This window comes from Chroicocephalus ridibundus, chromosome 16, assembly GCF_963924245.1.
Source record: "Chroicocephalus ridibundus chromosome 16, bChrRid1.1, whole genome shotgun sequence".
NCBI classification, from domain to species: Eukaryota; Metazoa; Chordata; class Aves; order Charadriiformes; family Laridae; genus Chroicocephalus; species Chroicocephalus ridibundus.
This window is the reverse complement of record NC_086299.1, coordinates 6332470-6346646: the sequence shown is the minus strand read 5'-3', so window position 1 is coordinate 6346646 and position 14177 is coordinate 6332470. Positions and strand designations below refer to the sequence as shown.

General features: G+C 46.9%; 1 protein-coding gene across 1 annotated transcript in view; it reads left to right on the top strand.

Moving 5' to 3' along the window:
• PEX14 (peroxisomal biogenesis factor 14) overlaps window positions 1-4309 on the top strand; it is an 80730-nt gene extending 76421 nt beyond the window's left edge. Inside the window, exons 8-9 of the mRNA XM_063354192.1 lie at window positions 103-194; window positions 2404-4309. Of these exons, the coding sequence (XP_063210262.1) occupies window positions 103-194; window positions 2404-2869 (558 nt within the window). The 3' untranslated portion in view covers window positions 2870-4309. The remainder of the gene's footprint in view (window positions 1-102; window positions 195-2403) is intronic.
• The last annotated feature ends 9868 nt before the right edge of the window (window positions 4310-14177 follow it).

Sequence of the window (14177 nt, the reverse complement as noted above, 5' to 3'; positions counted from 1 at the left end):
TCCCAGATGGGAGGAGAGGAGGATAACGTAGAAAAAAGTGACATTTGTGAACTATCTCCCAGTTCATACTTTGATCTTTATGTCTTCTTTTTCCTCTTCTAGGCCACAACTTCCACCAACTGGATTCTGGAGTCACAGAACATTAATGAATTGAAATCTGAGATCTACTCGTTAAAAGGACTTCTCCTGAACCGGTATGGATGGAATATGTGAGCAGATTGTTGTGTGGGAAAGGGTTGCTTTCTGGGATTCTCTCAGTCATGGAGAGGAAAGGCATTTCCAACAGGAACTAGCTCTGTATCCTGTTATTGCTATTTTAATAATACCACTTTGCATTCCACTATCACTTTCTATTTGCAGGTCTCAAAATGCTTTTCAAACTTGCCTTAAATCACAGAGCACTTTGGGTAATTAATAAGATTTTTCCTTTTTGTTTACGATAGAGGAATTCTCTGCCATTCACCACAGTCATGTTGCCTCTCACCTAGTTCAAGGTATTGACTGCATCTGCACCTGCATTGAGTTACAGAGAGTCTCTTCTGGATACGGTTCAGCTGACGTGTTCATGGTTAGGGCATAACCAGGATGAAAAGAATCGCAGTCAGCAGAGCCTGTTTCTCTCGACTAGCTAGCTCAGGTACAGACATCTTATAATGTAGTAGGTGTCTGAAATGGGGGGATATAAATCCCGCCTGTGGGGCAGTCATAAGAACAGGGATCCGATCTCAGTTCTTGAGGATTTTTTTTCCAAGTACAGTACTGAAGAGCGTATCTAGGTTTTCAGCTATTGATCCTTTCACTCTGATACGGATCCCTTGCCTCCTTCTACATGTAACTAAGTCTTCTCAAGTCATCTGTCTCCTAAGAGATGGACTTCAGAGATCAGTCTAAGATTGGACTAGACATGTTCTGGATCTCAGCAAGTGGGCTTTTCAGAAGTCTGAAAAGTGTATTGTCTTTAATATTCTTTTAAATTCTCGCTACACCTCCCATTCCTCCCGGGAGTCACAGTAGAAAGCTGTGTAGGATTGAGGACACATATCAAGTTACAGTCTGTTAAGTTGGGTTGTAGTAGCATCACTGCTCAGTAGACAGTATTACTTAATGACACCTCTTCAGCAATAGGAAAGCTGTGGCTGGGGGTAAGTGCTTTTTGGAAAAAAGAAAACTTTTTGGGGGGTTGTTTTTTAACAAAAAGGCAAATGTTTCTGCAGTGAGGAGGCAGCAGCAACACTGGAGCCAAGAAACTCCAGATTTAATTTGTTGATTGCATTTATGATACTAGTTGAATAATGCAGACATTAGCTTATTGCAGTCACAGGAGACGGAGGTTAGATCAGCAGAGTTCTTCAATGGCTGGTGGTGGCAGCAGGAAGAGGGAGGTGAGAGCAACTACTGTTCATAGTTCAGTTTAAGAAAATGTGGTGTGTTTGAGCACTCACTGTAGGAGAGCCGCCATTTGCCGCTCTGGTCTTGTCCGTGGCACTAGCCAGCTCACCTGAGGGGCATGAGGACGCCCTGCCACAGAGCATCCTTTTCAGAGCTTGATCTGGTACCTTTTCATACTCCCACTTTTCACATACACAAGCAAGGATGGATGGGGACCGCTAGATCAGATATGCATTTTTCCTTTGTTCTTCATGATGGATGACTTTCTGAGGGCACCAGTACTCCCCACTGCACTTATGTTTGTCCTGTTTGGTACTTGGATTCTCCTTTTAGGGCTGTGCATTAGCCTGCCGTTATTAAATCTTTAAAGCCCACCTGAAAAGGACTCGAGGACAGAGCAGCCAGCTTTCTCAGCTGGTGCAATTCTAGTATGACTAAGTCAGAGAAGCTGAACCAGTTTGCAGCAGCCAGGACCTGGCCCAAACATGTAAAGTGCATGCTGGGACTAGGACATAGGCTCTGGATTATAATGAGCCAGAATGCAATAGCTGTGTATCACAGTGGAGGCGAGAGCCAGGTGGTGAAATTCCTTGGCTCAGGCACAAGGACCTGGTGTGTCTGACTTCTTGCTCCAGTGGGAATTTTCTTTATGAATTAATTAGTAATTGTATTATAAAGGGACACCCATGTCTTTCCACAGGCAGCATTCCTGAGTACTAGCTTGCTCTGTGAAATTGGCCAAACCAGATCATTTTAGTAGTTCAGATTGCCCAGCTGTGATATTTTCCTTGTGTGCAGGCTTGATTACTGATGCTTGTAAAGCACTTTGAGATTCTGTCTGAAGAAGTGAAGTGGCTTTGGTTTTGTTCATTTATGGCAAAGGAAACTTGCAGCTTCAGTCCTGCTTTACATGACTTCCCCAGTGCAAATACCATTCTCTCTAATGATAACACCTCGGTGTTTTTAATAAAAGCCCCTTTCTCTCCTTTTCTTCCCCTCTTCCCCTCCCCCAAGGAGGCAGTTTCCTCCCTCCCCTTCGGCTCCTAAGATCCCGTCATGGCAGATCCCGGTGAAGCCAAGTTCACCCTCCAACCCTGTTGTTGCCAACCATAATAGCAGCAGTGACATCTCACCCGTCAGCAACGAGTCTACCACTTCATCACCAGTCAAGGAGAACCACAGCCCTGAGGGTTCGAAGGTCAGCTGCCATCTGCTGAACACAGAGGAAGGCAACAAGGCAGTGATTGACGTCAAGAGCCAAGTGCGGATGGAGGTGCAAGGTGAGGAGGAGAAAAGGGAAACCAAAAGGAATGAAGAGGAGGAAGAGGACGATGAGGATGATGATGTTAGCCATGTGGATGAGGAGGAATGTCTGGGTGTCCAGACTGAGGACCGACGAGGAGGGGATGGCCAGATTAATGAGCAAGTGGAAAAGCTACGAAGACCTGAGGGGGCCAGCAACGAGAATGAGATTGACTAAAGCGCCCTGGCTGCTGCTGCTGTACATCTTCCCTAGCCTCCTGCGCTGTCCCCGGTGCCTCTCCCATTTTGTGGAGAGAAGTGCCACTGTCCCCTCCAGTGATTCTCCCATGATTGACCTTGAGCGGGGTCATGACTGCCCAGTGAACAAGGTGGGCCCTGTTTCATCACAGGGCTTTGCAGTGTTGCAGTGGCTTCTTCTCCCCTCCCAGACCCACATTCTCCCCATGAGCTGGGGTCACTGCCTAGGCTGGAAGACCAATCGCCTTACCATGCACCACAGCTACAGAATAAGTCCTCTTACAAAAACACCATCTCTCCTGAAACAGTCAGCCTCTTTGCTGCATCCTTGGGTCCTTCTGTCCAATTTCAGAAACCAATCTGTCCTGAGCAATTTGATTTCACAAGCCTTTAATCCCCACATAAGGCCCAAACCAGTTCTCTGTCTCCCAAAACAGCCCTCCCTTTTATTTTTCAAACTACTTGATATTCTGTTGCCAAAAAAAGAACACTTTAACCCTGAATTCCTCACCAGATCTTAGTCTTGGCTCTTCCAAGGCCTACGTTAAGCCTCAAATTCCTGAAACTACCTAGCATCTAAAAACACTAAATTTTTGTGGGGTCCAAAGAACACTATTTCCACCCCACAAGCTTACACTCATCAAAGTGGCCTATTGCTAGGGACCAAGTCCAGGTTTCATGGCCACAGTAAAATCCATGAGAACAGGTTGCTTTGTTACTGATTGCTCCCCAGTAAAAGAAGGCTTTAAAAGAAGTTGACCCCACTCATCCCAATTGTTACCCTTCCTCCTCCAAAGACAAGGAGCTCACATCAGTTTTTGACATCTTACATTTTATTTATAGCTGCCCTGAATGAATGAATGTATGAGGTGGTATCAGACGCTGAAATAGTTGGTTAATTCTGAATCTTTGCAGTGGTTCTCGGCCTGTTTTTCTCCCTACATGAGGAGAAAATCCATCTTAAGTTATCAGTTGAGACCTGCACCTACCCAGTGACAGGCACCTGCTTCAGCCAAGCAGTCTTTGCGGAAGAGAGAACAGTTCCAGCTCTGAGGTACACCACTGGCCCTTCTTGCCCAGTCCAGCCTTTTTTTCACCCCACTGGGCCTATGCACAAATTAAAACAGTGAATTTTGAAACCTCTCATTTGCAGCATTGTGTTCTCAGCTGGTAAAATGGTGGTGTCCAGTTATATTATTCACTGCATCAGAGCCTCTTAGCAGAGCAATTCTTATAACAACTGAGTCTCACTGTCCTCACCAAGCAAGTGTGCTCGTCTGTGTGGTCATGTATAGATTTCAAATATAAAATACGATTGTATATAATTGTAATAAATATGAGTTACCACTATTTAACACCAGGCTGTTACTGGATTACTGTGGCTGTTATTTTGGGGAGAAATGTGCATGCAGGGTGGTAAAGGGAGGGAAAAGGGACTATTAAAGAAATTCAGTCCGTATAAAATGTTTTCTGAATGACATTTATGGTTGATTTTCTAACTGCTCCAATACTAGGTTATATCAGCAGGAGGCAGTGTAGAGAATGGTGTAAGCGCAATATAAGGTACACTATAAATAGCTCCAACAACACTGTGATGCTAAGTTGCCTCTGATGTCGCAGAGGGTGAGATGGATGTATCATCCGGTGAGTAAAACACAGCTATTCCGGTGCCTTTCCTCCCAGCAGGAGGCTCTCCAGGGTGCAGAATGCAGCATCCCGCTCCTTTCCACCCCCAGCAGCAGGAGGTGCTGAAGGGAGCGTGTGAGATATCCCATGGCCCCTTAGTCTTATCTACCAGCCAGGAATGCTGTGCCGTATCCCATGACTGGGCTAAGCCTGCCATGTCAGTACAGAAGCCATTGAAAGACATGGCGTACAGCAAGTAATTTGTAGCTACTGCAGTCCCATCTTTGTTCAACAGAAGTATTTGGCTCCCTTCTTAAAAATGAGGGATTTACTTGATTCCTCAGTATTTGGGTGTCTGGTACACAGTGACATTTTCCTGCTCAGGGGGAGCGAAAGGGACCTTCATATTACTGTATTTAGACCTGCTGCTGAATGTGATGATTTCTCATTCCTTAAATGGACGAATATCTTCCCCAGGAGTGAGTGAGTGTGTGTGTGTGTCCCTCTCTCTCCCTCTCCCTCTCAGTCTCTCTCTCCACTGTTTAACGTTCAGAAAGAACGTCACGTTTAGCTAAAACAGGGCAAATTTGAAAATGTTTAAAAGGAAAGGCTTTTCTTAAGAGATTGCACTTTTCATTTCTCCAAGCCAAGAATCCTTGTGAAAAGAAAACACGACTGAACGCAGGGATGTGATGAAAAAGTATTGTCCTGCCTGTGTACATTTTATATACATAGAAGGTTTTGAAAATAGAAAGTGCCTGGACAACAGCAGTTGGTGAAATGTGGAAAATATGTTGCTGAGGTATGTGCCTTACAGAGTGACTTACGAGGTTTACAGTACAAGCATCCCTGCGGCTTCATTTTTCCCCCCTTTTCCTCCATGTTGCCAGTGTTCAATTCATTTACCTCAAGATTTCTGGTGCAGAGTAAAAGGCAGTTTCCTTCAACTGCCTTTTTCCCTCCCTTAGTTTTTGCTTCTTACAACCTTTACCAATTCGTTAGGTCACAGTTTTTCCATTCCCGAATCTGATGAAACCCAGAAGACTCCATCATAGCTGTTGTTGCTCAAAAAAAATCTAACTCTGGGCCTCTGGCTGCTGATGGGGTGTTTGTGTACTTTGTTGAAGAAATCCAACCTACCAGCAGAGAATTTGGAAGAAGCCATTCCTTCTTACCAGCAGGTATTGTTGTGAATCACGAGTTTCATTTCTCTGCCTCGTGTTCCTTGTCTTTCCAGCATAGCAACAGTTACAGGGCGAGTATTTTGGTCCTTATGAACCGTGTAGCCTGACTGCTGACTTGTAATTTTTTTCTTTTTTTCTTTTTTTGCTAGAAACAGAACTTCTTAGATGAGCTGCCCCGTGAAATGTTTAGCCCACTGGCTAGTGGGCACTGAGAATGGCATCATATTAGCCGAGAGATGACCAGGTAGCGAACCTTTTTTCTGCAGAACAAGACAGCAGCAACACTTACCCACCATGTGGTTTATTCAAGTACTCTATTTTACTTGTTTTGACACAGAAACAATAACAACACCCCCATAGGTGACTTCAGTGGTTTTGTAAAATGGTTTCTATAGGTCCTTGGTAGCACATAGAAAGCAGGTGATGGGAGCTTCCTCTGAATGGTGTCATTTGAGCACATTTCAGTGAAACCCTGTGAGCCCCTGCTGTCTCTCCTAGAGGAAACAATATCAGGCTGGTGCTTTCCAGTAATTTGAGGATATAAAAGCTCCCTTTTCAATAGCTGCAAGAGAAACACGGGGAACTCAAAAAATGTGACAAAGTGGGAAAGGTTTAAGAGAAATGTCTCCCATCTTTGTCCAACCTTCCTTACGCCCAGATGTGACAAATAAGTCCTATGTGCATCTTCGTCTGAAGCAGGAAGAATTTTTTTTATTGTTTTTTGCATATTGGGGGTGTAACCTAACAGTGTTTGGGATCAGAAGGAAGAGAATGGACTGTAGGATCCCTTGTGATCTTGCTGCTTTGCTGCATGACACTTTGCAGAGTGTTTCACTTATAAATGTGCCTCAGTTTCCACATGTGATGGTAAAAAATACTGTCTGGTTGATACAGAGATGTGACAAAGACAAGAGAAAGCCAACTTTGAGGATTAGGTTTCATGCTAGGTCCTGCAGCTCACACCAAAACCCCAGCCCCCATGAACGGCTGTACCCTGGAGCCGCCCAGCCCCCATTGTGGCTGTGCTTTGGCAAACACAGTGCGAGGCTGCAGCACCCAGCTGTAGCCACTGTCCCCTGATGGCCTGGACTGCACAGCTGTGGGAGATGAGCTGCCCAACAGTCCCGGTGCAGTCTGTGATGGTCAGTTTGCCAGCGTGCCCTAGCTTGGATGCAGACATTTTAGACATGGGCGTTCCTTATTGCAGCTCAGATTCTTCTGGAAGTAAGTATTTTTTAATAACTATGTTCTCTCTTGATTTTGTCTTCGATAGAGTGGAGGAACTGGCTGCGTTTGCAGTGGCTACCTCGCCCTGGTCTGGGTTTGTTAGAAGGGTTGCCAGGAAAGTCTATCCTGATGTGTACTGGTGGAAGGAAGCATGGTATATGCTGGGCTGCTGCCTGTGGCAGGGAGGGGGCTGTGTGAAAACCCAGTCTGTGTCTACTCCATTGCTCTCATTTGCAGTGTCTGTTACAGAAATGGAGGCTGCCTTTGCCTTTCCTTTGGTGGGGCAGCATCATGCTTGGGGAAAACAAAGGCTAGACAGCAGGTCCAGAGTAGCTCTTTGGTGCAAACCTGTTGTGTTGAAGTCAAGGTCTCCATGCTTGACTAGACCCTTCACACCCAGCAGGTTGCGGAGCACATGTTTCCCAAGGGCTTTGACAACAAGAAGCTTTGAAAGGTCCCTTCTGTGTGGTGGTGCTTTATGTTAAGCACAAATTTACGTGGTGGTGACCCTGCACACCAAAACCTGATGTTAAGCTTGAGCTGAGAGTCTTCCAGCCTGGACTTGACCTCTCATCCCATGGGGTGGTATGCAAGTGCAAAGCACGAGAGGGCCTTGGCCTCCAGGGATTGAAAACAAAAGTAAAGGGATGCCGGGAGGTGAAACATAGGAAATGACTTACCTAAGGGCACAGGAGAGAGCTTCCAGCGTTCTTCATTTTCCCTTTATCATCTTATCCCTAGACTATGCTGTTTCCTCAGGAGTCAGCCTCTGTAGACACCTCCAGAGCTGTGTCTACCTATTATGGTGATGAAAGGCTGGCTTTTACCACTATGTTTGCTCGCAAAAAATTAAATAAGATGATAGAAACGTACCTAAGGTGTATTTTGGGGTATCAGGGAAGAGGGAGGGCAGGGCCCAACTCCTCCACTTGCTGTGCAGTAGAAGCTCTGAACTGCGCACTTGTAGATCGAGGGGCTGGCATGGTCTCTCCCAGCTCAGGGAAAAAAACAATCCCAAACCCAAAAGGGAGCAAGCACTAACCTAATAAAGGCACCAGCTGGACGAAGGGAAAACCAGCTCTTTGGAAAAAAAAAAAAAACAACCTCCTTTCATTAGAAAAATAATATATTTCATCCAAATAAGGTAAAAATATTTGAAATGGGGCAGAAGTGAGCACTAGGCAGCATCTGTCAGGCCCTTTCTGAAAAGGGGAAGATTATTAAACTCAATTACAATTTATTTTTGTAAAGTGTCTTTCAGACTAAAAATCTCCCCAAATGCTTTGCAAGGACTGCTCAGGGGTTACTTACGATATGGAGCATCTTAGAAGAACACCCCTGTTTTCCCACCAAGCCCTTCTTTTCTGCATCTGCTGGAGGATTTAACCCTTCAGGATGGTTTTTTCCTCTATATTTGTGCAAATAATGAGAGATGTTTTATGATGCTGGCTGCAAGAACATGCCTGAAGAGGAGTGGGGGGGGATTTAACATTGTATTTTTTTCTGGTTTAGGTAAAATACTTGCATTTCTTTAGGACCGTGTCTCCTGGGTGAGAAGGTGATTGGCTGGATAGGGCTGATTCAGAGGATCTAGAAGTACAACTGGCTTATTTGTTTGTTGCCTATTTTTCTTTTTTGTGTCTGACACTTTGCCAGCCCGCTTGTCTGTCTCTCAGTCACTTTGTCTGCTTGGCATGTCTGTTTTGTGCAGCATCCCTGTTGTTGGTTTTTCAGTCTTCCGTCATGCCTGCCTGTCTCCTAATGCCGAGCGCTCATTCCTTCTTCTTTCTAACACTTCAGAAACAGACTCCTTCCAGCTTTATCTCTTTGCTTCTATACGCTAGCACTGAGGTTTTATCTGTGTGGAGATAGAGTAACACCTCTTTAAAATTAATTTCTTTAACTGATTTAATTAAACCAGAGCAAATTCTTGGGTGGACATTCTTCCATCTCTTTGAACAGGGACCGCTTTACTTAAGCAGTCTCAACTGATAGGTGCAAGCACAAAAGACTGTGTGCTGAATTGCTGCAGCTTTCCCATGTCGATGAGCTGTTCTTTGCTTCCTGCCCTCTTACAGTATCAAAAGTAGATTTCATCTCTGCATGCCCATTTGCCTGCTTACTTGTATGTTTTTGTGTCTGTGCATCGCTGTACAGCAACATCGAGGCTTCCCCCGCAGCAGCCAGCAAGTTCTGGGTGTGAGATGGAGGTTGGAGCTTCCTAGTCCCTTCTGTTCCCCAGAACGAGTGAGGTGCAGCCTGATGTTTGGACTGAAACTGGAACATTGCGCTATTGCACCTGTTCTTACCTCCTTTCTTACCTCCATTTTTTTTTTCCCCAACTCTAAAAACCACAGGCAGGGTCTGATAGGTGTCCCTGCCATGGTTCTGCAGAGGGGATGTGTCAGCTGCGGGGAACCACCTCTGCGCAGGGGGCCATTACTGGCCTCGGTGCTGGGCCCAGGCCACGGTGTGGACTCCAGCCACAGGCCTGAGCTGGTTCCTGTCCATCTTGTGGGCGCAGCTGGCTCTAGCTGAGACGTGGCTTGCAGCAATAGTGCCCGGTGGCTGAATGAACGAGCTTGCTTCCATGTGAGGGGCTCCCTACGTTGCTTTGCCCACAGATCAAATGTCTACGTTTTATCCTTTTTAATGTTTTGGACTGTAGATCTCTCAGGTTTAGGCAGAGCTTGGCTGTGGCCTGGGATCACATGAGGGTCCTGGGGATGCCAGTGACAGCAAGGGCTCGGGACAAGTGCCATTGGTAGATGGCTTCACAGCGAGAGCACAAGGCAACACCCTGCCCTGTGGGAAGGGAAGGGGGCAGGGAAAGGCTCAGTCTGCCTGTCAGATAAATCTTCGTCTGTTTACTTAAATCCTCAGTGTTTCTTCATTTGTTTGTTTAAGAGTTTCCCTGCCAAAAAAGAGCAAAAGGAAGGAGGGAAGCCGCCTCTGTTGGCCACCCCTCCACAGCCAGGATGGGTCTGGGGCTCTTCAGGGGCAAGACCAGGACCAAGGGCCAGAGCACCCTGCCTCCCCCGGGCAAGATGAAGGGATTTGTCGCTGGAGGGGCCATGTTCCTGTCTTCTGAGCAAACGCGTGGCCCTTGTAAGGGAAGATGCATGTTAGGGACTCCAGGGAGCCCACTTCTGGCCCCAGGGCTGGCCTAGAGAACTTGTCATCCCTTCCAACACCTCTGGTACCTACAAATGCTGTTCTGTGCCTTTCTCCCCTCTTTGCCCTCATCCCTTCGGTAGAGATTGTCTTCTCCAGGGTCAGGTATCGTCAGCTTTCAGGTACTGGTGAAGTTTGTCCAGGACAGCAGACAGAGACCCGAAAAGGGGGGGCTTCCTGCCTGAATGTTGGATTTCCACAGAATAGTGACTGCAACAGAGGCACTCAAAAACACCTTGCCTATCCTTACCTTTTTACAGATACCCGTAAAATAAACCAGGTATAGTAAATATCACACATGTGATTCTTTCACATGCTAGTGCATGCTTTCACCAGAGCCAGCATACTTTCCTTGTCCCCACACAAGTATTAGGCAAACCTGTATATTTTGCTGTAGCTATGCATGTGCAAGTCCTGTGCACAGATATATTCATGCATGCTCTCACTCTTTCCAAGTTTGGTCATATTAAACTAAGTTCTGCCTTGATTTGTAGAGAAAGACAGAAATAATTTATTTATTCATATGTGTGTGTGTGTGCATGTGCATATATGAAACTCCAAAAACATTCCCAACAATCTACATGCGTTTTCTGTTTGGAATGGGTACAAGCTGGTCATTGACTTTCAGAGAAGTCTTTAAAGTTCATGTTCCCCTTGAAGATGATGTTAGATTTTACTGTCATGTTTGAAAGCTTCAGTCTTCTGTGCAGACTGCATGCAGATTAAGGAGGGTATATATTTGGTTACAGCTCCTCTCCTTCCCTTTCCCCAAGAACTGCTGCTTTAAAAGGGCTCCCCATCATCTTTAACAAGGCACCTGCAGGTCTGTGAACACCATTTCGTGCCTGTGTGCAAGAGCCCGGAAGTGTAAATGCAAACCTCAGCTGTGACACAAGCCGTTGATGCAGTTGGTGTGTGCCATGTGGCAGGATTGCTGGCTCAGAACCTTACTTCGTGGGAAGGGCTTGTGCAACACTGAAGGAAATTTTAGAGGTCAAGTGAAGGTCTTAGCTTTAAACATTTGGTCCACGCTTTCTTGTTCACTTCTGTGTCATAATACTTCTTTCTTTATGTTGTTACACCAAATGCCCAGTGAAAATATGTTTTCCATGAAGTCTCAAGGCATTTATTGTCTGTTAGCTAATTGTTATCTGTTAATGGCCCATTTCTATATCAGCTCCCATACCTGAGCAACATGGACAGTACCAAATGCTGGCTCAATTAATTTTTTTCTCCATTGTGTGAATGTTTATTCCCCTCTTGTGTCTCTGTTTTGTCAAAATTTCTACTTCTGGCCTCTTGTCCTATTGCAGGGAGGAGGATGTGTTAGAATAACTCTTGCTAGTCTTCGAAGAGAGCTTAAGCGTCTCCAGTCCCGCCACCTGATGAGAAGCACGCCCTGTTTTCTGAACAGTAGGTTTCTCTAAAGCTGCAGCAGCACATGTGCAGTTCCCCTTTCCTGCCCTATGGATTCTTCTGAAACTGGGCGCCTGTGGGCATCTCAGCCACACTCATACCCAGGGACTTAACCACTGCTCTTCTATGCTAAAATCCTGCTCATTCCCAAATATGATTCTCTAATCTAGAGGTATAAAGATGGATTTATTTAAAACAGACCTATTTTCCTAGCAAGTCTCCAGGTCTTTCTTGTTGTTATGCCTTAGGAAGACAGTGTTGAGCTTTGGTCCTTGCAAGCTGTAAGTTATGCCCGGTGTGTGTTGTGCGTCATAACAGCTGCTTTTCCTCTGTACCCGTAAGCATCAGAATTCTGAATTTCCTTCTGTCTGGGTGTAGGACACATTGTGCTCATAGAGTAAATATCCTCCCGGAGTCAGACATGCTTTACTGCATTCTGTACTCAGCTGAGCAAGCCGTGAGGAGTGTTGCACTGGGCATGTGCACCAGCTCCGCGCACCTGGTGGTGTGGCTCAGGGGTGACCGCTGGCTGCCCTACACCCACTGCTCTGCACTCTGCTCTTCACAGCTCCCTGCGAGATGGCTGTTCGACTAAAGGAGAGTAAGTTTGGAGCTGATAAGACGTCGTAAGAGGTTCCTGCAAATTAAATGAATGCCTACGACAGTACAAAAACTATTCCTTCTGGGTCTGGAACATAAGGAGAGGTGTAACCCAAAGTCTTATTTTCCTAGTAATCCTTAAAAATACCCTTGCTAGACTGTCTGTGAGAAGCACTTGGATGAATAGTGATGATCGTCTTTCTGAGCCACTGTGATGGCCACTGCCTTCATTTTCGGCCAACACTGCTGTCTTTATTTCTGCCCTTGTTGGCCGCTATGGCTCCAGCAAGGACAGGTCTCCATGTGCTAAGGCTGGACTAGGCATGTTTGTGTAATGACATCTGAACACTGGGATGACTGGAAGCAGCAGCAGAACCATCTGGTCCCCGGTTCTGCGTCCTAGAATACCTTGAATGCTGCTGCCTTATGTTTGAGGCGATTGAACTTTTGCTGCCTCTGTTGGTTTAAAGTCTTGAACTGTTTGGAAAGGGGAAGGCAGTGCTCCTCTGTCTGAGGTTTATGTTTGGGCTGGGGCCAGGGGATGCTCCCGCTGTGGGTGCTGCAGAAGACTTGGTAGTGTGCTGAACAGCAGATGGCCAGTGTCTTACGTAAATCCGGCAGTGTCGTTTTGTGGCTATGTAGGTAACTGTGGGGTCCTGCACTCACCAAAAAAAAAGCAAGGCATGCATGTGATGTAATGAAAGTGTAATAGCAGCAGCGACTGCCCCCTTTTTTTTTTTTTTTTTTTTTGTCCTGATTTTGGGACAAGCAGCTTCACCAGGTGTCTGCTGCTGGCCATGGCTCACCAGCTGCAGGGCTGGCTGCAGATGCAGAGCTGCAGCGTCGCCGGTTGTGAGGGCTTGGAATGAATGCAATAGTGAGGCTTTGATTTGTTCAACGTGCAGCTTCTCCCATGACTTAGTCATTCTTTTATGAAGTGTAGTTCCACAGACAGCAGGCAAGTTCCAGCAAGAGCTTTCAAGCAGCGAGTCGTGTCGTTCATGTCCCCTCCCCACAAACAGAGTCATGTAAATATCCCATGTGCTGTGGGCAGAGCTCCAGTGAGAACAAACCTCTGTGCTCCAAGGTCGGATTAGGAGCGTGTTCAGATAATGACATCTGAAAACAGGATGGCTGGGAGCTGCAGCAGAGCAACGAGGGGGCTTTGAAAGAGAGAGGAGTCTAATCCGCTCTACTAATAAGCAGGCAGCTGCTGCCAATGCATCAGGCTTGGCAGGCACTGCTTTGCTGCTCCTGCGTTCTCTGACGGGTGGCAGAGAGGCGCAAAGACCCAGCTGCTCCGAGATGGTAGGGGAAGACCCACAGAAGGGGTTTTCTTTGGGTAAAACAAGAACTTTGACATTGCTCTTCCCCCCATCCTCAAAGGCACTTTGGCAGGACAGGCATCAGAGCAGTGTTTTGTGCTGGGCCAGTGTCTAGGAGCTGCAGAGGCCGTGATGGGAGGCTGCGAGGGGATGGATGCACAGACACCCAAACACCTGCCACTGGGGCAGAACCAGTTGCATTTCCAGGGCGCTCAAGCCTGGCCATGTATCAGGAAAGCGGCTGGATGTGCACTGGTCTGTGTGCAATCGTGCCTCACCAGTGGAAAAATAACTTTGGGTCAGGTGGAGGGATGGGGGGGGAGGGGGGTGGTGGGGGGGGAGGGGGGTGGGAGGTGGGGGGGTCTGCGTCAATGCAGAGGCAGCTCTTGTGCAGAGCTACAGCTTTATATACATAGCGATTTCCACAAGGACCACTAGGATGTGCGCTGCAATGGTCTGCCACGGAGGGGGGGAGTACTTGGGAGCCATGGCTGTACCCGGCAAATACCACGAGAGCAATTGCTTTAGAGCACACGAAGTGCTGTGAATGCACACTCTTCCACCGCTCTCCTCCCCCCCCCCCGCCCCCCCCCCCGCCCCAAGTAACTTGCTTGCTTGCTTCTTTGTAAAATGGCATCTACTGCCTGTCCCCATTTGCCTCGTGCAGAGCAGGGATGCCGGTGATGAAAGCCTGTCCTAGACCCATCCCTGGTGTGGAAGTGCCCAGGCCTGGCAC